General features: G+C 47.2%; 1 protein-coding gene across 3 annotated transcripts in view; it reads left to right on the top strand.

Moving 5' to 3' along the window:
* Positions 1-24346, top strand: part of LOC133354603 (calcium-binding mitochondrial carrier protein SCaMC-2-B-like) — a 58188-nt gene extending 33842 nt beyond the window's left edge. For 2 of the 3 annotated variants that reach the window (XM_061571575.1, XM_061571573.1), the window contains exons 6-10: positions 5602-5754; positions 9730-9837; positions 11352-11519; positions 13144-13294; positions 15255-24346. In XM_061571575.1, coding sequence (XP_061427559.1) covers positions 5602-5754; positions 9730-9837; positions 11352-11519; positions 13144-13294; positions 15255-15445 — 771 coding nt within the window. In that variant the 3' untranslated portion in view covers positions 15446-24346. The remainder of the gene's footprint in view (positions 1-5601; positions 5755-9729; positions 9838-11351; positions 11520-13143; positions 13295-15254) is intronic. The other variant, XM_061571574.1, reaches the window with a different exon arrangement.
* Positions 24347-26096: the final 1750 nt, after the last annotated feature.

The raw sequence follows: 26096 nt of genomic DNA, 5'->3' as shown, positions 1-26096 counted from the left end.
TAAGCAGCCTTTGGCAAATCCAGCCTAGGCTCAAACTGATTCTGGCTCACCAGGGATTTGGTTTGTCCTGGCGGTGGTTTCGCAATGCGGGTATTCGCAAGGTGAGCTTGCCTATAATTTAATAAAAGAGGGCTGCAAAGTTTGGCTCAAGATGGACATTGATCGAAACAAAAGTCACCATATCTCACGGGCTGAATGAACAACTGGGAATAGCGGTCAGAAGGACACAAACTAGAAACACAACAGTTGTTGTGTTGTTGCAGGTGGACCGAGATGAAAACGAAGAAAGAAAGAGGCAGACGAGCACATGCAGGAGGGCTTTGAAAGTCTTGGCTAGACAGAGAGATGGCTAGACAGAGAGATGGCTAGACAGAGAGATGGCTAGACAGAGAGATGGCTAGACAGAGAGATGGCTAGACAGAGAGATGGCTAGACAGAGAGATGGCTAGACAGAGAGATGGCTAGACAGAGAGATGGCTAGACAGAGAGATGACTAGACAGAGAGATGGCTAGACAGAGAGATGGCTAGACAGAGAGATGGCTAGACAGAGAAGAGAGATGGCTAGACAGAGAGATGGCTAGACAGAGAGATGGCTAGACAGAGAGATGGCTAGACAGAGAGATGGCTAGACAGAGAGATGGCTAGACAGAGAGATGGCTAGACAGAGAGATGACTAGACAGAGAGATGGATGACCGCTTTCAGGGAGGCCTTATCCAGCATTTGGTTGAACATGGCCTGATTGTGACGTTGACGACGCTTGCCAAGGACATGTTGGCACAAGGATAAACACCAACCCACCACGCTTCTTTTGTTTGCCACACTGTATTTCCCTAGTTGTGTAGTTAATTAATCCATTAATTTGCAAACACGACCGCGGCTAATTACCTTTAATGGATACATTTTGTAATCGTTGGGGCCGTGTGCTAGCCTCTAATTGACAACAGCATTAGGTTAGCTCCTTGTTCCCCAGTTGCTTTCAACACGTGTTAATTAATTTTGTAATTAAGACCATTACATCTTAATTAACTACCTGGTATACAGGTGGACGTGGGTTCAATCCCAACCCTGACGCCTGTGTATATGGAGTTTGCATATTCTCCCCGTGGTCAAGTGGATTTTTCTCCGGGTTCTCCGTTTTTTCCCTCTACATTTGGAAACGCATTTAGAGTATTTGGCTGCTATAAATGTCTACATGATGATAAGCCCACTTTGTTGAGCCATCGTTTGTGGTCAGGTCGCTTCTGAAAAAGAGCTATATAGCTCAGTGAGCTTAACTTGGTAAATAAAATAACTTATATCATGGGACCTCCTTTGCCAGTACCAAAATATGAGTATAGGTTTTCCCCTTTTTTCTGGCAATTCAAACACAACACATACTCTGATAATATATGCATTGTCTTTGAAACTGATTGGTCCACACCAGAGACAGCTTTCTTTTGAGCCTCGTCTCAAAAAAGTGTTAGACCATAGGATGCCAAAAGAGACGAGGCTCAAAAGAAAGCTGTCTCTGGTGTGGACCAATCAGTTTCAAAGACAATGCATATATTATCAGAGTATGTTTTTTAAAATTTGTTTTGAAGCTTTCGTGACTGTAGGAATTACTCTTTGCTTCTTTCGGTAAAGTCACGTAGAAAATAAATTAAGTAAATAGAAAATAAATAAAGCAAATTTTATTTAATTAATTCTGTAAATAAAATTATTAAACTTATTTTCTAAATTGAATACATTATTTCATTTATTTTCTTTCTACGTGACTTTACCGAAAGAATAAAATAGTACGTTTTTTGTTTGCATTCTGACCACAAGTGTTGTGGTTAATGCAAACATGATTCCTTGTAAAAGGTTTCAGTTTGGTGTTTTAACATCTTAACACCTATTTTGTTGCCAGAAAAAAGCGGAAAACCTATTCTCATCAAATAATTAAGTGTATAGTTTTCAAATGGAAACTGATAGCCTATGGAGGTGACGTCCAGGCACAGAATACAATCGCATGAAAAGCAAGACATTTTAATTTGACCCTGATGCTTGCCATTTGTTAATTAATCGACAATTAATACAAATAAAGGACTTATAACTGTGCTGGGCCATTGGGTTAATTGACCATACTTGACCACACTGGTAAGTGGCCAGGAATAGAACTTGGGCAGCGGTGTTTCGTAGTGCAGCACGCTAACCACTTTGCCAAGACTCCACCCGTTCGGTTATTACATTATATAAATAAAGTGGCACTCTGGGTAAATGACATGACTCAGAGTTGGAAACTTGCAAAATACAAATCCCAGTTTAGCGATTGACTCGGCCTATCATCTCTCTTGGGTGGGAAAAATGAGTACTGCTTTGTCCACCATCTACAGTTGTCTTTTTAAATCCTTTATATTAAGTTCGCTTGCGTGCTTGCTTGCTTGCTTACGACCGTGCAAATCTTTCGGTCGTTTTTTAACCCACTTCCCGTGATCCAATCGAGCTGACATTTTCCACACAGACTCGTTGTGCGTGACAATTAATTTTCGTGAAAATTTTTTTCCAAAATTTTACACTGTTTAGGGATTTTTTTTAAATATTTAATTACCAATTGCTTAATGGTGGCAGACAATCATCTGACCCATAGGTGGCAGCCATCTCAAGCCAGAGGACGAGAGGACTCTAGCCGCCACGCATATAAAGGATTTAGTGAAAAACTTTGTTTTTACGGGTGTACTTGTTAAAGACCTCGGTCACGGGAAAGTGGAATGTCCACCACTGGCCCAGGGCTCTAATCAGTGTTGAGGGCCACCTCGCTTTCACTTGAGCAGAATTAGTTTGTTGTCCTTCCCCCACACCTCCAATTAGCGCGGTTGGCTATGTACGGTGCGAAAAGGTGAACATACATGCATGCAGAACACGGCCAAAGGAAGCGGATTTTCACATAATTTTTTGGAGATACTTTCAAGATAACCTATGTATCCACACTCAATGGGAGTTGTACTGCCTCACACACCCCACATTGAGATAAATGTACATAGCTTGATGGTTAAACCGATATATTCATTGTCAGAGCTGGAATTTGGGCAAATAAGGTGACAATTCAAATGTAAAGTGTTTTTGTGCAGTCATTGGTTAAAGGGCTGAGGACATCCACACTTGAGAACCCGGTTTTTATCACTGGTAGCCAAAGCACAGTTTTCTGGCTCGGTGCCCTGACCTCTGACCCACCCGTCAACCACAGTACATCGACTGTTTATTTCGCGCACTAACTCAGTTTGTGTCCACCGCTGACATCTGTCAGCTCAGTTTCACGTATGGGCCAAGTAACTACTCCAATATGAACGATTTGGAACTGGTGCAGGGTATGTTTTATTGTATTATCGATCTTTTTTTCTGGGAACGCGCAGATTAACCGAGCGTGTTAGACGGCACGCACGCACATGCGCGCGCACGCGTGTGTGCTTTGGCAGCGAAAGTTCTGTTGATGGTTACATATTTAAACGTGCTCATTTCTCATCAAATAGCTGAGCGTTGAAGGGCAGGCCACGTTATCTCGGTTGTTCCCATGCAAGCCTCCACAGCCTGAGCGATGGTAATTACCGTCACGCTGGCACGTCAGCCCCCCCTCCCTCTGTGGGAGTGTGATGTGACTCTCAGCTTGCAGCTTAGCTGACTCGAGCCAGGAGGCTTAACTCTTAATTAACTTTGCTCTTGCGCGCACAGCCTCATATATGGGCCCCGCTCACTTCAAGCGTAATCTCGTTCTGCAGCCTGAATGAATAAAGTACAGTCAAACTCCCGATTTTACAGGTTAGGGGAGAGAGCGAAGAGGGCGGCCCAGGTTAAATAGCAACACAGGCAATGGAGGACACGTGAATTAGGCTTTGTAAATGTATTCTCTGTATACCGCCGCGTAGGTCATTGGGAGTTGCGCTGTAGAGTTCTCCATGATGCGATGTTTGGACCGCACCGAATGTTATCTAGCATGGCGTATGACGTTTCTCTCGACGCCGTGACAGTTTCTATCAGCAACTGAGTTTTGAGTGGGTACCGCAGCAGGGCTGTGTTTCAGTGCTTTAGCGACGCAGAGCCGGGGTGCAGGTGTGGAATGCGTCGCCTGTTGTCGTTGCTTCTTCCTTAAAATGGTGAGCAAATTCACCCGACCCTAGAACACATTCCTCCTGCGGAGGGAGCTGGTGTAGGAACGTCGGGTTGCTCGGTCAATGGCCAGGGTCAACGGCGGCGTGGTGTATTCCGCAATTATGCCCGACTGTGAGGGCGGGCACAAGCCGGCGAGAGTAGGTTAAACGTTGGGTTTTATAAGGGCACCACGGGGTGACCAGCCCTCTCCACCCAGCCCCACCCCTCCCACCCCCCACCCAGCCCTACCCTCTCCACCCAGCCCCTCCCCACCCTCCCCTCCCCACCCAGCCCCTCCCCACCCTCCCCACCCAGCCTCTCCCTCCCCACCAAGCCCCTCCCTGCACGACGGACGGACACAGTAATCCTCTGTGGGCTGGTGTAACCAGGAGAGGTTCCTACCAGTATTAGTAAGGAGCAACACATAGTAAAAGTAGCACACGTGTAAACATGTATTATTTTTTGTCAGCACGATTCATCCACAACCAATATAATGCAATGGATAATCGAGAGTTAACTGTAAATGATGATTGTTCTTTTAAGAGCGAAATTCATTATCATTGTCATCATCATCATCATTGTGTAACTATCAGGATTTCTTATCCTGGTCATAATTGTTACAGTTGTCATCATTATCACAAATGTCAATAACGCTCGGTGATTTGGTTGTTGCTGAGTTGTGAATTTACTGCATTGACACACATTGACCGATCACTGAGATGAGCAATTTGGGAATGGCACTCCATCTAACTCGAGCACGCGGTCTCAGCAATGCGACCTTAGCGCTCTGACTTCTGAGCCTCCGGACCATCCCCGTATGTGTACATCTGCATGTGCCCCTGCGTGTCCGCGTGTGTGGGGAGCTTTTGTGTAGCAGTCGGCGCACTGCCGATTGCGAACGCAGGGACCTTAGTTCAATTGGTGGCCACGGCGAATGTCAGTGGCGAGTGATACATGAACCGGTCCTTAGCCGCCTCCCCCTTGGTCAACTCGGCCTCATAGTAACCCTTTCCCATTCCGAGACATCTGCAAGTTGCAGGGTGGGTGTCCCGTTCACCGCTGAATCTCGGAACGTGCAAGCGGCTCAGCATTAGTTTTATTTAAAGAGGCGCAGTAGCGCCGTTGTTTTTAAAGACATTGTACCCACCGCAGAGATCCGTAGCGACAAGACCGTACTCTATTATAGCTGGCGCCAAACTGTGCCGCACTCACGCATGGCCTTGTGGGAGCCTCGGTACGTCTTCTGCTGATTCCCAAAAACCGATGACGAACGTCATCGGAATGGAAAAGGGTTAATGCCTGGCTCAGTGTCTAAAAATCGGCACAGAAGAGACGGCCGGGCGTGGTGCTGGACTCCCCACCCCCTTCGTCCGTCGTCGTGACGTTCTTCACCGGCGGTCGTTAACAGCACTTTCCTGAATGGCCTTCGAAAGGCTTCACCGGGGGGTTGGATTCTTTGTTTATGCCTCTGTGTCTGCGCGTGTCCAACGTGCAGGTGAAGGCTTCCCGCCACAACACCATCGGCGTGGTGGGTGGCCTCGCGCACATGATCAGGGAGGGCGGCGTCCGCTCGCTGTGGCGCGGAAACGGTGTCAACGTGATCAAGATCGCCCCGGAGACGGCCATCAAGTTCATGGCGTACGAGCAGGTGCGCTCCGAGCCCCTCATCAGCGCTATATGGAACACGCAAACGGCTCGGCATTAATTTTGTTTCAAGAGGCATAGCGCCATTGATGTTATAGACATTGTACTCACCGCAGAGAACTGTAGCGACACGACCGCCACACTCTGTTATAGCTGCCAACTTGTAGGAGCCTCCGATTCACACCGTACGTAGCCAACCATGCCAATCGGTGGTGCGGGTTACGGACAACAAACTATGGGTCTCTGTGTGAGTCTATGGGTCTCTGTGTGAGTCTATGGGTCTCTGTGTCTCTGTGTGAGTCTATGGGTCTCTGTGAGTCTATGGGTCTCTGTGTGAGTCTATGGGTCTCTGTGTGAGTCTATGGGTCTCTGTGTGAGTCTATGTGTGTATGGGGCGGGGGGAGAAGGACAACAAACGATACACACAAAAAAGTAATTCTAAAGAAATGAGTTTTCAATCGAGATTTAAAAGTACATAGCTCCGGTGGCTTCCTAATAGCGTTGCCGAGATATCGATGGCTGTTGAGGAATGATTGATCACTAGTTTTGCCTGCGCCGGAAAAACGCCCTGCCGAATCCCAAGACTCGTTTTCTGCGGGCGGCCACACCTTCAGAATAAGATAACGGCATGAGAAGTCCAGACGTAGCTCGAGTCGCTATTCGCACAGCTCTCAAATAAGACACACATGCCTCCACAGGTGGAGAGAGGAGAAGGGCAACTTCTGATGCAAGTGCACGACTTAGGATAGAAGCACAACTTGCCTTGCTGCCAAGGGGTGCGCTTTGTATTCAGCTTCTTGTGTAGTTGATTGAGTTTGTGTAATGCAGTTGATCATCGATGATCCGGCTCGCGATTATCCGGCTTCCAACATTATCTGGCAGTGCCGGCTTGAAACTGGAGACCCCACTCCAAAGACTGTAGCCAGTCTGGCTATCAGCAGCATGTGTGTGACAAAAAAAGTAATATTTAAAAATACTTTTTTTAAAACACTCTTTAATTAAATGTACCGTACTAGTAATGGCAGAACTCCACGACTCCAGGAAGTGGCCCCGAGGCTTGCCATGACGTAAGGGACCATGGTGATTGACAGCCAACGTCAGTTGAGCGTGGACAATTAGACCCAAGCCGAAACATAACATATAAAAAATAATGTTTTAAAATGTTTACTTTTTTATTTTTTATGATAGAATATAGTATTGTCATCAGTATGACATGAGTATACCAAGTTTGCAGTCGATACCATATTGGGAAGTGGGTAAAAATTTAGTTACAAGATTTGAGGATACAACGACGACAACAACAACAGGCAGAGTGAGTTAAATAAACGTGTGTAAAAAATTAGCCACGATTGATTTCAGTGTCAAATATTATACACAGTACATTATAGGCTACATCCAACGTAAACAATGAAAATACTGCACGTATATACATCACCCCATGCAGTCTTCGAGATTGGAGTGATAAGTACGATGCAGTAAATACAGCCACTTTTTCAAGTAGGATATTTATTGTTGTCTTTGAATGTTTATTTATGCCAATTTAACATAGTTAACAATATAACAACATCAAGAGACATACTGTCATACTAGAATGTGAAAATAAGCTATTTAAAATAATGATTATTTAGTGATTATCCGGCGTTTTTGAAAATCCAGCACCCCCCCTCCCCCCGAGGCCACCGAATAATTGATGACCCCTTGTATCTAAACACAAACAAATATCTTCTGACGATGGTGCCCTGCGCTACGATGCTCGTTGAGTTTTAGTCCCAGCCACAGCTCACGGGAATGGTGAGCGCTGTCTGAGCCAGTCCTTTTACTCACCCACAAAGACCGGCGTGGTGAAGTATGATCGTACGAACCCCAATGACTGGTAGAGCATGGGGAGGCCTTCATTCAGCAGTGCGTTGACAGTCATTCGTATTAGTCATAAATACATTTATAAACAGAGATCTGGTGATATCAGGTCACTGATAGGTGGATTATAAATGTGTGATGATGATGCTACACCCATGTGCATTTTCTCAATTGAAAGCTAATTTCTTTAGAACTGCTTTTTGTGTTTAGTTTTGGCTATGTACAGTGTGAAAGAAGTTGAGCGTACATACATTTGAACGAGTCTTATAGACTTGTTGGAAGGACCCTGTTTGAGATGATTGGTCACTTCGATGCAATTATTGACATTTCCCTTCATGCAATAATTTCCCTTCATGCAATAATAATAATTCAAATGTTTAATGCGCAATGAATAAAAAGCAGAAAACTAAAACAGAACCAGGGCAACCGACGAAACTAAAGAGGGAAGGCCACTTTAAAGAGATGGGTTTTCAAAGCAGACTTAAATATATCTACCGACTCCAATTGTCTTATTTTAAGTGGCAAGGCATTCCATAGTCTGGGTGCCATGCTAACAAAAGCCCGATCACCAAAAGAGCGCAACCTAGATCTTGATGGAATCTATAAATGTGTAATGAGCGACTTCTGCGACACGTCGTGTAAAGGGTACTTCTTCTTTTATTCATATACGGGCACAACACAGGCCAACCTTATCTCTCACTCGGAGTACAACACTGGATGTTAGCGTCTCTACGGGCTACACACACACGGCCGATCACTCGGCGCGATTCCACCGTTCACACTCGGCCACGCCGCTGGCTGGCGGCGTGCCGGGGAGGGGGATGGAAGCCGCAGGAGATCTTCCGCGTGGCCGGACGACGGAGAGAGATGACGGCGAGCAGCGACGCAGTCCGGACCCAAGACTTCACACACCAACTTCGAGTCCTCCTCCGCCCCCACTTATATCACCGCAGGCGCGGCTAGGCTCCGCCTCTGTCCACGCCCTCTCCTGGAACCTTCGAGCGGGTTCCCAGAGCATCCCGGCCAGCCCCGCCCATTACCTTTGGCCCAGATACCTCTCCCTTTCGGACTGGATGCTGTTTTAGCGGTGTCTGTACCCGTGCTTCCCTTTTCTCACCAGCAGGTGTCATCATGTCATTGCAAATGTATAAGTTCCTGCGAGTAATTAAAGTCTTACTAATGATGACACTTCCGGCGAAGGTAACATCGCTGCTGCGGCCGTTAAGGCTTAATTTCTTGTCCTCCGTTAATGAGAGATGGTGCCGAGAGGCAGCTCCACACTTTTGGGTGGACATTGCGGACACTTTAGTGGTGTGTGTAATCATTGGTGGACTCACAAGAGTGGCTCTTCACTTGGGGGAATAGTATGTGAACCAATTGTTACTGTAATTCACGTTGCAATAACGTGTCCGCCCTTCTCGATATCAAGAGAGAAATGCCCATAAAGCACCGCGGATATGTCGGACGTACTCGGACGAACCGACTTTGCCAACTGCGCTGGGACGGTGTTGATGGCGCGTTCAGTTTCGTGATGAGCCACTTTGTTGAGCGATCATTTTTGGCCAGGTCACTTCTGGAAAATAAGCTAATAGCCGAGTGGGCTTTACCTGGTAATATAAAAATTTGTTTAGTTTTATTTGTATTTTTTTTTAAGTGGTTTGTTTACCTTTCCTATACTTTGCACTCCTATCGTGTTTTTTTGCATTGTTTGTTGATGTAACGTTCTGACACACCCCTATAGGACATCTGTGAAAAAGATATTTGTAGCTCATCGGATCGCTCGGTATAAATAAATATATTGATTTGCCTGCACTGCCCTCTGCTGACAACGTAGCCCCCCGCAGCAACCTACGACACGCGTAGGCCGCTACGGTGGTCACCCATCCAAGCACCACACAGGCTCAAAACAAACCCCTTCCTGCCTAGCTTCTAACATCTAACGAGAGTTGGGAGGATTCCGGGCGACTTCGTCATTAGTCAAGCGAGAGCCTAGTGGCAGCCGTGGCAAGTTACGTTTCGTTGAGCGATCCACTGTGACCCCCCCCCCCTCGCCGCCCCATGCTGTCTCCCACCGCCCCACCGCCCCGCGTGATCCGCTCCTTCGCTTTATTCGCCCCTGCAGATCAAGAAGCTGATCGGCATGCGGCAGGAGCAGATCGGCGTGCAGGAGCGGCTGGTGGCCGGCTCGCTCGCTGGCGCCACGGCGCAGACGGTCATCTACCCCATGGAGGTGCGAGTGGCCGCTGCTTGGGTATCGGAATCAGAATCTTCATTGGGACCGGAGGAGGAATTTGATTGATTCTAGATTTGAAGCTTTCGTGACTGCAAGGATTCATACTCTTAGGTTTTTTCGGTAAAGTCACGTAGTTAAAAAATATAATAAATAATATAAATAATAAAAGAAATATAATAAATCACGGCGTTTTGGAGGCAACACAAGTCTCCGTCATCAGGTGGGACCGTCACAGCTGAATTTACTGTATTAAGGTACCGTCACAGCTGAATTTACTGTATTAAGGTACAGTAAATTCAGCTGTGACGGTCCCACCTGATGACGGAGACTTGTGTTGCCTCAGAAACGTCGTGATTTAGTATTTTACTTCTATTATTTCTATTATTTATTATTTCTTTTATTTTTTACCTACGTGACTTTACTGAAAAAACCTAAGAGTATGAATCCGAGCCATGAAGTTCTTTTTCGCAGATGTCCAGCATGCCGGGGTAGCCCCCGAGGCACAGAATCCACACCAGGAGGTGTCCCGTTCAATACGTAGAGACCAGGTTTTCATGTTTTGTTTTACCTGGCGACACCACCGCCGGTCGCCACCTGACCCGCTGAGACTCGCTCGTATGCCTTTTGCGCTGGAAAATCCGAGCCCTCAAATGATGAGCACATGGCGACGTCATTGCGTCAGCCGCACGCACGCGTGTCCACTTGTTCATAGCGGTCGCGTATACAGACTTCGTGATGTAACGACGCCGTGGGACGTAAAGTCTGCACATGTGACGCTGTGATGTTGAGACCGTGCGTGTTGTATGACGTATGTATATATGTATGTTGAACTTCTTTCGCACCGTACGTAGCCAACCGTGCTATTCGGAGGTCCTAATGACGTCACGTAGTCCAGCAGCACACGATAGTTTTATTATGTGGGCTGCTGGAAAATGCAGTTGAAGAACCGTCTAAAGAGGCAGCCCTGCAATTGCTTGCTCCCGCCACTGCTGGCAGGATGGTCTCCAGTAGAGGTAGCTCGAGCGATCCCATCGAGAGAATATTTGGCCAACTCACTGATCAAACGTCTCGGATGACGTCGGAGTATCAATACTTCACGTGGGAGTACCCACGTGGCGAGATGTCAACTCCCCCGCCTGGTATGCAGGAGGTCGTGGGTTCGATCCCGACCCTGACACCTGCATATTTGTAGTTTGCATGTTCTCTCTGCCCGTGGTCACGTGAATTTTTCTTCGGCTCCTCTGGTTTTCCACTCCACGTTTAGAAACAAGTGTTTCGAGGAGTTGGCTGCTATAAATGTCCACGTGACAAGACGCTTCGTCGAGCTGTCATTTGTGGCCAGGTCGCTTCTGAAAAAGAGCTACGTAGCTCAGTGGGTCTGACCTGGTACAAAAAAAAACGAAGTTTAGTTTTCGCTACTACACCACACGTGACCTTCCCATCATAGACTAACTGCTCCACGTATTCATAGAGAGTGTGTGTGCCTGTGTTTTTTGGATCGTCGACCCAAGGTGGTGAAGACGAGACTGGCGCTGGGCAAGACGGGGCAGTACAGCAGCATGGTCGACTGCGCTCGCAAAATCGCGAAGCGCGAGGGCCTGCGGGCATTCTTCAAGGGCTACTTGCCCAACGTGCTTGGGATCATCCCCTATGCGGGCATCGACTTGGCCACCTATGAGGTGAGGAAACCCATGAGCACTGTTTAGTGTACACAGGGCGTTTATGCGTTTGTGTGTGCCAGTCATCTCGGTCAGTTCACCCGTGCCACCTCGGTTTCTTCCTCGGTCTGTCGGCGAGCCTTCGACGCTTCACGTGGCCTCGGAGCCCATCTAACCTGCACGAGCGTTTCGGTGACGTCACCACCACTTCCGTGGCGAATGGCGGTTGTTGTTTTCGGTGTATACCACGGATGTCCTGAATATCGTGATTACCTACAAAGTGGACGATGGATGTGAAATGAGAAGTTCGCTGTGTGACCATCTGTGGGGGTACGATGCAGTGGACAAAGAATCGTGAAGTGTTTTAATCAAGCGGGCATGCGCTTTCATAGAATATGGGTTGTAAACTTGATTCCAATTCGCCCTTGATACGAAGGCAGCATTTTTTGGAATGTAACGAATACTGCTTCATGGCTGCAGTTATGGGACAAAATGTGATGAATATAAGTTTGATATGGACAGATAACAAAAATTTTCCCTGTGGTCATAGGCTTGTTGTGTTACTTGACATGTGTGCACCCAATTGCTCGTGCATTACAACATATATGTTTCAGGAATGTGCTGTTATTGTCACCAGGAGGACTTCTCCCATCAGTGGATTGACAAAGGGCTGTACTTGTTCATTTAGTGCAGTGATAAAATGTTTCCCTCACACCAGCTCAGCACATGGCAGACGCACGACCCCCTCTTAATCCCAAGATCCAGGACAGTCACGTCTATGCGCCGCTTCTCGGTGGCAGCCCCAACAGTCTGGAACGCCGTCACCCCTCTGCACATTCGCAGCATCACCTCAATCGCCTCCTTCAAGAGGCACTTAAAAACTCACCTCTACAACCGCGCTTTCGAGCGACTCTGAGCCGTTACGTCCGCAAATTTGCGCGCGTTATAAATTGCATTATTATTATTATTATTAAGAAGTGCCTGGGTTGGATCTCAGACTCGGGTACCCATCACTGTGTGGAGTTTCTATGATCTCCCCCTGTTATGCATGGTTGACTGGTTTCCTCCAATAACAAAAAAAACGCAAAGTGTGATTGTGTTGGTGAAACATCCCAATGCAGCACCCTCCTGAAATAATCAATTTACAGACTCTCTGTAGCTTTCCTGGGTAAATAAGCAAATCTTTATATCATTAACATTTGTGTGCCTGAATTACCTAACCAAACTGAGGGCCCTTTCCATTCCAATGACGTACGTGTACTTCGTCTGAACTCAATCGGAATACAAATAAAATAACTTCATCAGTACAAGGCCATGCTCCCACAAGGCCATGCAGGAGGGCGTGCGGCACAGTTTGGCGCCAGCTATCGGAGAGTCTCGCTACGGTTCTCTGCGGTGGGTACAATGTCTGTAAAAACAACGGCGCGCTATGCTCCTCTAATTAAAATGAACTCTGAGCCGCTTGCGCGTTCCAAGATTCAGCGGTGACCGGGACACCCACCCTGCAACATGCAGACGTTATGGAACGGGAAAGGATTAATTGTCCATCTTGCCAGCTTGTTATCGTCTTGTCTTTTTGCTGTTCGGCAAAAACCTGGCGTCTGCGTAACGCTTTGACGATGGCCCTTTCCTCCGCCGTCGGCAGACGCTGAAGAACTGGTGGCTCCAGAAGCACGGCGCCGAGGGGGCGAACCCGGGCATCGCCGTGCTGCTGTGCTGCGCCACCACCTCCAGCACGTGCGGGCAGCTCGCCAGCTACCCGCTTGCGCTCGTGCGCACGCGCATGCAGGCTGCGGGTGAGCTCCGCACCGCACCGCACACACACACGCATGCAGGCTGCGGGTGAGCTCCGCACGGCACCGCACACACACACGCATGCAGGCTGCGGGTGAGCTCCGCACCGCACACGCACGCGCCGCCTGATGTTGTACACGCTGCCGGCACGCGCTTTGGTTCAGCAGATAGAGCGTGGGGTGAGAGCCATAGTGTTGCTATTCCTCTTCCATTGAAGGAGCGTAGCCTGCAGTATGTTGAACCTCTTTCGCACCGTACATAGCCAACCGTGCTAATTGGAGGTGCGGGGGAAGGACAGCAAACTAAACACAAAAAGCAGTTCCAAAGAAATGAGTTTTCAATCTAGATTTAAAAGTGCACAGCTCCAGTGGCTTCCTACTATCGGAAGGAAGAGCGTTCCAGACGGCCGCAGAAGCGCATCTGGAAGCGTGCGATGATGCGGTGTCCGTCTTTGTTCGATGGTCAGCCAAAAGCGTTTGATGGCTAGCCAAAATGATAATGGTTCTGTGCTGATACTCACTTGTATGGCGTGTAGGGGGCAGTAGAGTAAAGCAGATTGTTGACTCTTAGATACTGAGTTGTCCGCTCTTCTACTATTGTGTGGTTTGCTGTGATCTTTCCAGTATTTTTTTAACACACTTATGTGTGTGTATTCCAAGTGGGAGCCTCTTGAAAATGGGTCTTGATCCTACGTGACACTTTAAGTGGGTAAATAAAGATTTAAACAAATATTCTAAATATCCCATTAATAACAACTTGCCCTTCCCACGATTAGTCCACAGCTGTCTGGATGGCACTGTGGATAGAGTGGGGTTTGACTCACAATCTGAAAGTTCTGAGTTTAGGTTTGGTCAGGGATTTGACAAGGCCCTTAGTTTATCTGGCGTTGACAAAGCTGACCGCCACTGTGTAGGAAGTCAACACTGCTGGCCCATGCCAAGGCAATGTAGAATTTCTACCACTGGCTGAGGGTCAGCGGTGGAGACTCGTGCCACTGTAATGCCCCTTAGATCTGGGAGACATTTTGGCGTGACTTCCCTCAGGGTTGGGCAGCCTACGGGTCAAGGGCCTCACACACGGCCCCCGACTTAACTTCATATTGTCCACAGCCACATAAAGTCTGCCACTTCAAAGCAGACACGAACAATATGTATGCATCACTGCAAGCGTCTGAGCCGCGCTAATGGGACACCAGCGGGAAATTATTTGATCTAGCAATGTCGTGTTTCAAATTTTAGTCCTTGCGTTTGGATCAAAGTTCAGGATTTAAACATCATCTTTGGCCCTCGGTAAGGAAACAGGTACAGACTAAAACTGAACTGTTAAAACTAAACTATTTTTAATTTTACAAGATAAGTCCCACTGAGTGGTAAAGCTGTTTTTCAGAAGCGACCTGGACACAAATGATAGCTCAACGAAGTGGATTATCACGTTCAAATGTATAGCAGACAAATACTCTAGACACGTTTCCAAATATGGAGGGAAATACCAGAAGACCCGGAGAAAATCAATGCGACCACTGGGGGAACATGCAAACTCCAAATATACAGGCATCAGGGGATCAAACCCATAACCTCCTGTATACGAGGCGAGGGAGTGAATATCTCGCCACCATGGCGCCCTAAGAGTGAGTTGAGCGAGTGTGGGGTTTCTGCGTAACGTCGCATCTTTTGATTTTAAACCTTTCGTGACTGCAGGGATTCATATTCTTGGTTCTTTCGGTAAAGTCACGTAGAAGGGAAATAATAAAATGCAAAAAATATAAAACAATCAAATTCTCACGACGTTTGGACTGCAACACAAGCAATCTTTTTTCAAACTTTCTGATGATGATTGCTTGTGTTGCAGTCGAAACGTCGTGAGAATTTATTGTTTAATATTTTCATTATTTTATTATTTCCCTTCTACGTGACTTTACCGAAAGAACCAAGAATATAACGTCGCTTCTCTTGCATTCTCCAGCGAGCATTGGGGGCCCTGGAGCGTCGCAGCCCGGCATGGTGGGGCTCATGCGCTCCATCGTGCAGCAGGACGGGCTGCTGGGCCTGTACCGCGGCATCGCGCCCAACTTCATGAAGGTCATCCCCGCCGTGGGCATCAGCTACGTCGTTTACGAGAACCTCAAGGGGGCGCTCGGCGTGACGTCGCGGTGACCCCGGCGACCCTTCAAGCGGAACAACGGCAAAAACAAACGTAAACTCTGAACGACACCAGCGACTTCCCGGAGATGATTATGAAACTGCACCCCTCCAGCTTCCCCGCCTACCAGTGGGGGTTGGTGGTAAAACTAAAGGAAGCTGCTCGACAATAAACATCGCCGGCGTACACCAGAGTCGCTGTTTAGATTCGCGCACGCCATGGGATGGTTTTGCTGAATTTCCGTCACCGGCTTAGGGACACCAGCACGGTTGAACATCGCCGCACCTTTGTTAGAACAGGGAGTCTCCGTGACGCGACTCGTTGAATTGCAGCACCCCGAGATTAAATTGCGAAGGCGTTTGTTGCCATGCGGTGGACGTAACGGTTACGCGTGAGGCTCTGAATGTGGCTGCGTCAGACGCAAGTGACTTGTGTGTGCTTCGGCGAATCCTACAGCAGATCGCAGAGACTTTTAATCGTGAGCGGTTAGCACCGTGAGCTCTGGTTTGTTTTGGAGATGCTCGTGCCACGCTTGTGGCACTCGCGCGCACCGCACCAAGGAACTTCCACGGTATTGGTGCCGTAGCTTGGTTTTCTCTGGCAGTGGGGTGACTGCTCACACCTCACAAACCGTTGAACACGAACCTGCCTTGTGAGATTCAAACAAAAATGCTTTTGCACGGTTGGCTACGTACGGTGCTACATACATACAACGAGTTGTTCATGGCAGGGGAGCTCATAGTGAATTCAATTGCTTGAAGCTTTGTTTAGAGCTTCAGTGAAACTGAAAAAAAAACATGTTTTGTGTGGGCATGTGAAGTAGTGAATGTGAATCTCTAGAGACTAATTGTAAAATATACTCTGTGTGAGTGCATGAGCTATATTTCTATACAATTGCTGTATAAACTACAGTGCAAGTTGGGTGTTGAAAAGAACATATTGAAACACTGCCACCAAATATGCTTTAAAATGTCATTATTCCGAGAAAGAAACCCATAGTTAAGCTGTCACTTGGCAACTGAAGGCCTTTTTTTCTCTTCTAATGTAACCGGAGGTGAGGTGACACATTTGAATGAATAATTCGAACTCCAACACAGCAGCATGACAGCTGGTGTAGAACTGTTAACGAGTGCTGAGCTTGGGTTAATGATTTAGGCACGAAATGTAGTGTCTAGCATGTCGGTCAGGTTCATCTTCCCCCCCCGCCTTATTATATTTAAAATCATAAAACATTTCCAGCATCTAGAAAGTTCGCAAACATATATATTGCAAATTACGCTTTCGGCATCACGTCACGTGATGAAGAATCTATTCGAATGTCTCGCAAAGCGCCGGAGCAGTTGCAGAAGAGCTACGGTTCTCACGGGAATTCTCGCAAAGAAAATCCGTCAAGTGGCCTTGTAAACCTTTACCCAGTAGGGCTTGCACTCCTCCATAATGTGAGCTAGTCTCATGCCGGTCCAACCAATATACTCATTTATGAAGGTGAAAATCACAAATTTAATATGATGCGTGAGCTGGGTCGAGACCGTCAGCCGTGATACTTTGAGAACGTTGTTTCACCACGGTTGGCTGCACCCAATTCTGACCCATGATCTCCCCGGTGCGAGCTCGGCGCTAATTCGTCAGCGCCCTGACCTCTGAGCCACCCGACCAGTGCCATTTTAGTTTTTGCTACAAATAAAATTATTTCCTTCGTTTAGTTTCATGTCAAGATGTCGCCGAGGTGTAACGGACTTGCGATCCAGAGGTCGCCCGATCGATCTCCCGGCGCGGCAGGTTTCTTGAATTCCCCCCGCCTCTGTCCTCCCAGCAGTATACGTGGGCATGTACACCAGATCACGTGTGGTGGGGTAGAGATGTGTGACCAGCGCGGGAGAGTAGGCAAAACTCCCTCTAGAGCTCCCTCTTGTGGGGGCTCTTTTCACCAGGAGTGGCGTGCGCAAGCAGATGCATGGCTGCACCTTTACCTTTTTAGATTAATGGTCGAGTGGGCAGCAGACACCGACCGCTACCAGATGAAGCCTGTTTGGAATCGTAGACTTGTGTTCGGTCGTTACATCTTCTGTGAACGCATTTTTTAAGCGCAGGCATTAACCAGCTGCTTGGTGAGTTAATAAATGCGCTGATGCGTGGTAATTATTAGCACCTAATGTTCCACAACCAGCAAAGAAAACAACAACATTGGCATGCGTTTTTTTCAATGCGTGACACTTGTCAGAGCGAATGTAACGATGTGATATAAAAGCTAATCGGAGAGCCGCCCCTAGGGTACGGGTGACTGCCCGGGACACCGCGCTTTGGGGAGCCCCGTGCTTCAACGTCACGGTGTCAGATGCAATACTTCAGGTTTGGTTTGAAGGCGTTGGTGGGGCGGGTGCCCACACGGTGTGAATTGCCCCGGGCCCCGCACCTCTCTATGGACGGCCCTGACTAATCATATTAAATACTTATCATCAGCAGGATCAGTCCACTGCTGGATGAAGGCCTCCCCAAGCAGTCTCCATCTCTTGCGGTTCTGCGATGTAACAACCCGGCAAGCCACTTTGGACACGAGCTGAATTCATCGTGCCATCTTCGCGGTGGACGAGCTCTCGGATGCGATCCCTCTCTCGGTTGCCATGCCATCGTTATTCTCGCCCGACAGCCATTGCCGTCCCTCAAGACCGTGACGTGCCTCTACCCAGGCCCTCGTGGCCGTGACGTGTGACTACCTAGGCCCTCAAGGATGTGACGTGTCTCTATCTAGGCCCTCATGGCCATGACATGTGACTACCCAGGCCCTCAAGGATGTGACATGTGACTACCTAGGCCCTCAAGGATGTGACGTGCCTCTACCCAGGCCCTCATGGCCGCGACATGTGACTACCTAGGCCCTCAAGACCGTGACGTGTCTCTACCCAGGCCCTCAAGGATGTGACGTGTGACTACCTAGGCCAGGGGTCGGCAACCTACGGCTCCGGAGCCGCATGCGGCTCTTTACGGGCTGTTTCTTGACGATATGTACGTATGTACAGTATGTACTCATATGCATTGCGGCTCTTGAAATACTGAATTTTGTACCGATTTGGAAAGAAATGGCTCTTCTTGTTATTTTGGTTGCCGACCCCTGACCTAGGCCCTCAAGGATGTGACGTGTCTCTATCTAGGCCCTCATGGCCATGACATGTGACTACCCAGGCCCTCAAGGATGTGACGTGTCTCTACCTAGGCCCTCAAGGATGTGACGTGTCTCTACCTAGGCCCTCATGGCCGCGACATGTCTGTACCCATGCCCACTTTTCTTAGCAGTCAGATTTATGAGGGTGCCACGGTGGAGAGATGGTGACTACATAGCTTGGTACGCAGGAGGTCGTGAGTACGATCCCAACTCTGACGCCTGTATATCTGGAGTTTGCGTGTCTCTTTGCCCGTGATTGCGTGGATTTTTCTCCGGGGCCTCTGGTTTTTCCCTCCACAATCAACGGGAATTTAGAGTATTTGTCTGCTATTAATTTACTTGATCAACAACTTTGTTGAGCTATCAGTTGTGACCAGGTCGCTTCTATGTAGCTCAGTGGTGCTTACCTGGTAATAAAATAAACTCCTTTAAAAAAGTTTTTTTTCTAAACAACGATTTTATTAACAACTTTGTTTAACTCACGGTCGAGAAGTCCGTCAATGGCGCCTGAGACACGCGGCGCCTGCTTTTTGTGCGAGCCGATTCCACAGTTTAGGGGCCGCGGCGTTTTTGAGCTACACAAATATATAAATAATAAGGCGTCCATACAAAACGTTAATTGCTTTAAAGTAGCGAATTAATGTATTAATTTATGCCGATTTTGATCCAGGCATGCATTGTCACCGGATCTGAGCACGTGTGCAAAATGTGGAATTGATTGGACAACGGGAAGTGGACGAAATTTTGACGACAAGATTTGACCACGACAAACAGAGGAATCAAGTTAACCGTTGAAAAATAGTGTAGTTTATATCTTTAACTCACGGTAACTTCTCAATGTAATTCCAAGCATGCTTCCTCCCGACTGCATATTTAAATTAATTATCTATAAACATACCGATTGGGTTATTGCCATAATCATCAACCATGATCAACCCACTTCCCTAAGCAATCGCCATACCTCGCATCCCTCCAATGCAGAATCCAGCTCCTGCACACGACCCGATTTGGTGCTAAATGTATCGTAGCATTGCACGAACGGTGTTATATATAAATCAGAGCAACTATATTTTGCAACAAAGTAATCAGCGTCACAATCAGCATGCTTTCAACGTCTCATTTTACAACTGTTTTTGACTGTAGGTCTCATTAAAGTGTCACATTACTGTGAGGATACATTTCAAAATGTAATACTCCGCATCTTTCAGACCAGTCATAAAGCAAATTTTGGCAGTAACATAAATTACGCTTGCAGTGTAGGCGATATCAATATGTGTAAAATCTCATGTTGCTAATTTGTTTTTTTGTTCAGGATACTCTCTAAAACTCGGATAGTATTTCACTGGTTACTATTAAACACATTAGCGTAGTTCGCTGTTGTAAGTTCAATTGGCTTCACTATCACCATCATGACCGTTCGCCGTGATCACTCCACTGCTGGAGGAAGACCTCTCCAAGTCGTCGCCATCCCTCGCAGCGCGACAGTGCAACAATTAACTGAGCAGCCGCACACGAGCCGATTTCATCGCCCTATCTCCTCGGTGGACGTTTCATTCCTTGGCCGCCATCCCGTCGTCATTCTTGACCGTCGGCCTTCATCTCTTCTAGCCCCGACTAACAAACAAAAAACTATAAACTGTTTTTATTGTACCAGGTAAGGTCCGCTGAGCTATGTAGCTCTTTTTCCGAAGCGACTTGGCCACAAATGATAGCTCAACGACGTGAGCTGATCACGTGGAAAGTCACAGCAGCCAAATAAACGCGTGCTTCTAAGTGTGGAGTGAAAAACCGGAGGACCTGGAGAAAAATACACGCAATCACGAGGAGAACACGCAAGCTCCAAATATACAGCAGGCGTCAGAGTTGGGATCCACGACCTCCTGCATAGCAGGCGAGGTAGTTAACATCTTGGCACCCTGTCGTGTACTGCCCAAGCCCCCACTGGCTCTTCTTGTGGCTTTGAGTGACGTCTCTAACCTGCGCCGGTTCTCCAAATCTACGTGTTGCCCTCTCCGTCTCTCAATTCAATTGCGAGCGTCCATCTCCCCGTGCTTCATAAGAATGGGTTCACCCTTTCTGCCAATAAAACAGCTGTTAAGATGTTCAAGCACCAAACAGAAACCTTTTACAAGGAATCATGTCTGCATTAACTACACATATTTGTGGTGAACATGCAAACAAAAACATCCTCTGGCATATGGCATTGTCTTTGAAACTGGTCTACACCAGAGACAGCCTTCTTTAGGGCCCAGTCTCATCAATGTCAGAGCAGAGAACGCCTAAATGCGAACAGTACAAAGGCAATGCCACTATCAGAGCATTTATATCATCAGAGCATGTTTGTTTGCATGTGCACCACAAGGACGTGTGGTTAATGCAGACTTGACTCCTTGCAACAGTTTTCTGTTTGGTGATTGAACATCTTAACGCCTGCTTTATTGCCAGAAAAGGTAAACGCCTATTCTTATACTTTGATGCTGGCACGAAAGGCCCCACGTCTCCCCACGCTTCTCTGCGCACTTTTCAGTTTCCACGTTTGGCTCGGTGACTGTTACTCGCCGGCGTAGCATTTTCATCGCTTTGTACAACAAAACCGTGGTGGGGTTATCGAGCGCATTGTAGCAGCGTGTGTTTTGTTCAAACTCGATGTTGGAGAAACGTAATCGTCGGTCGAAATTAAGTTATGGATTATTTGTGATTTTATTGTATACTGTGTATTGGTTTCAAGCACATAACCGCGCGTATATATATATTTAGCATGCACGTTTGATTGCACAAATATATGTAATTTGTACATGACTGAAGACCGATTGTATGCAAGTTACTATTTAATATCGTGACCTCAATTAGCCATGCCTGGTGATGCTGCATGAAACCCCCATGCTTGATCATTCCACTCTATGGTATGACATTTGTTACCAATATATATGATACATAATTGCCGTCAGTGGTGGAGACAAATGGGAGTCGGATACTTAAACTAATTGCCAGGAAGAGCGATAGTCAACGCTTGGCACAGCGTCTGTCGGCAATGAAAGCGGAGCAATCGGCTTTTGTCGTGAGCGTGAACAACGCCGCCACCTATCTCTGTCGCAGGAAGCCGACGGCAGATGTCTTATTGGTGAAAGAGTTTACCGGGGTATCGCATTAACAAATGTCATTTTGACTTCTGAGTGTTTCGTCTTAATTCTTATCGGCCACTGTGGCTTGCACTGTGTGAGCGAGGTCATTTGCACTGACGTGTTAACATACAAAAAGCAAAGATAGCCCTCTGCGGTGTAATTGCACTCTCTGCGTCTAATATGTGTTTGTGGTGTGCTGTGAAGAGATTGCTCACTTGGCTGATAATTCTGTCAATATCTTAATCTCGGCAGCTGTTGTTTGTCCACGTGGCCCTGTCCTTTTTGTAAAGATCTGAACAGGGTTTCGCTTGAAGCCAGCATCGGCAGGAATTCGTTGTCTGAGATATTTCAACAACAAAAAAAGGCTTTGACTTGGCGACAATCGCAAAAACAAAGAAGTACGTACTCCCGGTTACATCCGGAGCTGGGGTAACAACAGGCGAACATCCGGTCCGAGCTTTCTGAAAGGCGCCAGACGAGTTGCGGTGTGAGCCACCTGCGACATGAACACCTCCCCAAGGCAGACCGCATTCAGTCTGATGACCACAGCTGACCTGTGCTGCAGCCAGGGCTGGCTTTGGAGGCGCATATGCTTACTGGTGCTGGTCTGTGTACATTAAAGCACACTTCACGCCACTTGCAGCTGCCTACAATGGGCAGGCAGGAAGCCCTCCCCCCCAGCCCCGAGCTCGTAAATCACCCAATGTATTTAACGCGCAGTAGGTCATTCACACGTGAATGGGCGACTAATTACGCGCGGATGGGGGAGATTGCTCGACGCGAAACGGTGTGCTGTGGGGCAGCTGGCTCGGGAGTGGTGTTGTGTGCCTCTACCCTGGCTCATAGGCCCGGCTCACGGGACTGCCCATAGGATCGGTGAATAAGACCGACTCACAGGGCTGGTTCATAGGTGCCGGCTCATAGGACCGGCTAATAGGTCCAGCTCATCGGACTGCACGTAGGACCAAAACATAGGACTGGCTTATAGGATTGGCTCATGGGACCGGCTCATAGGATGTGCTCATAGGATCAGTTCATAAGACCGGCTCATAAGACCGGCTCATAGGGCCGGTTCATAGGGTCAGTTCATAAGACTGGTTCATAGGACCGGCTCATAGCATTGGCTTATAGGACCGGCTCCTGGGACGTGCTCACAGGAACGATTCACCCAGGCCTTGTTCCACCCCTGATAACAGCAATCAATATTTTATCTTAAGTAAGAATTGCTTCTCCTTTGTCCTTTAAAAAAGGTGTTACTATTTTAGAGTTTCTTATTAATGTACAAAAAGAAACGTATAAACTTTTGTATAACAAACGGATAGAGCCTGTCGACATAGCATCACACTTCAGGTTACGGTATCGTGTAATGCATGGGAGAATGCAATCGGGAGCAAATCATTGCAATTACTTTTTTCTTTCCGAGGCAAAGTTGCAAAGCGCAATTGTACCTTAGTCTGTAAACCATCATCCAAGTCAACTTATCGCAAAATATATATTTGACGTAATCATAAACGGTGACAATTATAGTCATATCAGGCAATTTTGGGATTGTTAAAACGCAGAGTAATAAATGACACGAAACCCACTTAAACGGCATGAATAAGTAATGTGGTGACGTGCTGTGTAACGGGAGTTGATATTTGAACGTGCTTATAGCGAGCGCTCGTAACGTGGCAGACGAAATGTGTCCATCTGTGGGGCAATCCCGCTGGGGTTATTGTTTGCGTTTCTTCTTGTGAATGTTTTTTTTTTACATCGCAAATCACTTGTAAATATTGTTGATCGCAGCAGCTGCTTAGAAATTCCAAGGCGATCAATAATATCTTTAATATGTTTGCACTGCCCCTCCACAGAGGGACACTGTTTACGTTAATATGAGGCGGTCCTTTAATTTAAAAAGGCCGTGGGATGCTCGTTAAAAAAAAATTAAAATACGAACTCTCTCTATTCGTGTATTTTTAAACCAAACTGGTTTTGTTTTAAAGCTCGTCCTGCTCATTCTGTGAATGAAACGGCTTTCAGCATTGCCTCTCCATGCTGCCTTTCTTATTCCATGTTCTCGTTTGATTTCCTGTGCTTGCCACGGAGGTTGGCCCACCGTGCATTCTTTGTTTTGTCAGTCTTAATGTCGAAGCACAAAGTGAACTCCTGCGTGACTCAAGCACGTATCGTCGGTGTGGGGCGGTGTTTCTCAAACTTGTTTGGCTCGCGGACCGCTCAGCAGATGCGAACATTGCCACGGATGCCCCCCACCCATAGTGGCACTTCTCTCTCTAAATAGCAGTCATGCAAAATTATTCCTATGACCGGAACATAAAAATGTTTTTTTTAAATGCAGCTACTCCTCTACTTACGAACACTTCGACTTGCGAATTTTCGGAGATACGAACAAACCTGCCCCCGTATGTCCAGTTGCCTGTTCAGACCGAGAGTCGTAAGTTCAACCGCCGCGCAATAGATGGCGATGGTGGCATCTACATCTGCACAGACGTGTGAAGAACCAGCGTCATCTACATCTACAGGAGATTATAAAACGTTTAAAGGAATTCCTCGTGTTTAATGTATATGCCGTACAACATGTTTGTAATCAGCATGAGTAAATCTTCTTGGTTTTTTCGGTAAAGTCACGTAGAAGGGAAGTAATAAAATAATTAAAATAAAACATAATAAAATAAAATAATTCTCACCCTGAAGACGGCTGCTTGCGTTGTAGCCGAAACGTCGTGAGAATTATTTTATTTTATTATGTTTTATTTTTATTATTTTATTACTTCCCTTCTATGTGACTTTACCGAAAGAACCAAGAAGATGAATCCCTGCAGTCACGAAAGCTTCAAATCGAAACATGAGTAAAGTTGCGAACAAATCGACTGACGAACAGACCTCTGTAACCTAACTCGTTCATAAGTAGAGGAGCCCCTGTATACGGTTTACTTTTTAGGAGGGGCATTTAGATCTTGGCGTTAGGGTAGTTTACCAAAACTTTCTTTTTTAATTAAATATCATAACCTGCATTTGTGTCGCAGCCCCGCAGACCACCTGGTGGTACCGGGGGACCACACGCTGAGAACCACTGCTGTGGAGTGTCGTGTGAATAGGCCCCGTTCCACGCGTTCATCTGTTAACGAATGCTACCCTCGTGTTACCATAGGGGTCTCAAGACTCGTTTAACAGGAGGGTCCTGCACTGCGATATTTGTCCGATTACATTTTAAGATCATTCTCAAAAGGAAAACGCAACCCAAGAAGTTAGTTTCGTACGCACCATGCTGTGTGCCATGCCGTATGAACTTTCATCTCCATTAAGAAAAATTAACAGAACCTGGGACTCTTTCAGATTCACCACCAGACTTGCCCTCTTACTGCCGTTCACAAAGCTGTAACCGTGTGACCCTGGCGACATCGTCGTGCTCCGAGCTCGGTTGGAGCCGCTCCACGCTCGTCCTACTTTCAATTGCTGCACTTTTGTGGATCGTCATTGTTCTAACGATGTCTACAAAATAACGGAACAAGTGATATATTATTACGTGCGTTTAAAAAAACTAAATTTGCATCGCGGGATCCCGACAGACGGTGGCGCTTTGGGGAGGCCTTCATCCAGCTGCTGGATTGACCGTGGCTGACAATGATAATGATGAGTGTAATACATAGGTAATACCTAGGTAATACATAGGTAATACATAGGAGACAATCATTTACTCGTCTCACGACGAGGCCCCCGGCGGTGGCCCGTTCCCCGCTTGTTGTAGAGGTTCGCGGTTTGAAACCAGCGGCGGCCTTGATTAAAAAACAATCTGCGGTAGTGTTGTAACCGTAATGATACTACAGCGCCGTCCGATTCGAATTGGATGTTCAAGATCACCCGCCGCCATGTGCGAGAGTCGGCCATTGTGTGCCGATGTTCGGGGGTCAAAATGGTCAAGGCCAAAATCACACCACAAATTCGACTCAATTGGGATTCCCCGTAGCAATCATTGTGCCTCCGACCGGCAGATGAATTCCCCCGGAATCACTCGCAGACTGAGACGGCGTATTCTGGCCTCCTGAGTTCACACCAGGTTTAAGAAAGCAAACTCTGATAATAAAAACAAACTTGTTTTTACTTATAAGCCATTTTGTTTATCTCTGCTGATGTGCATGGCCCCCCGAGCAATTCTTGCGGCACGGTTTTTACTGCCGAGGGCTACGAGTAGTGAGTGATGCTTTCTCATTAAACGGCCCGTTAAAAAAAGAACCCATACGCAATTACTCAAGCTCCAAAGAAGCGCCTGCATTATTATCCAAGCGCAATGTTTCCCCCGCGCAGTACTCTATTAAGCGTAACATTCTAGTCCGGCGAATCATCTCCCAAGCCAGACGAATGTGAGTCAGAGTCTTTCTGGTT

This window comes from Lethenteron reissneri, chromosome 48 (assembly GCF_015708825.2).
Source record: "Lethenteron reissneri isolate LAM-NWPU_2019-01 chromosome 48, ASM1570882v1, whole genome shotgun sequence".
NCBI lineage: Eukaryota > Metazoa > Chordata > Hyperoartia > Petromyzontiformes > Petromyzontidae > Lethenteron > Lethenteron reissneri.
The sequence above is the reverse complement of the archived record's forward strand: the minus strand, read 5'-3'. Positions and strand labels throughout refer to the sequence as shown.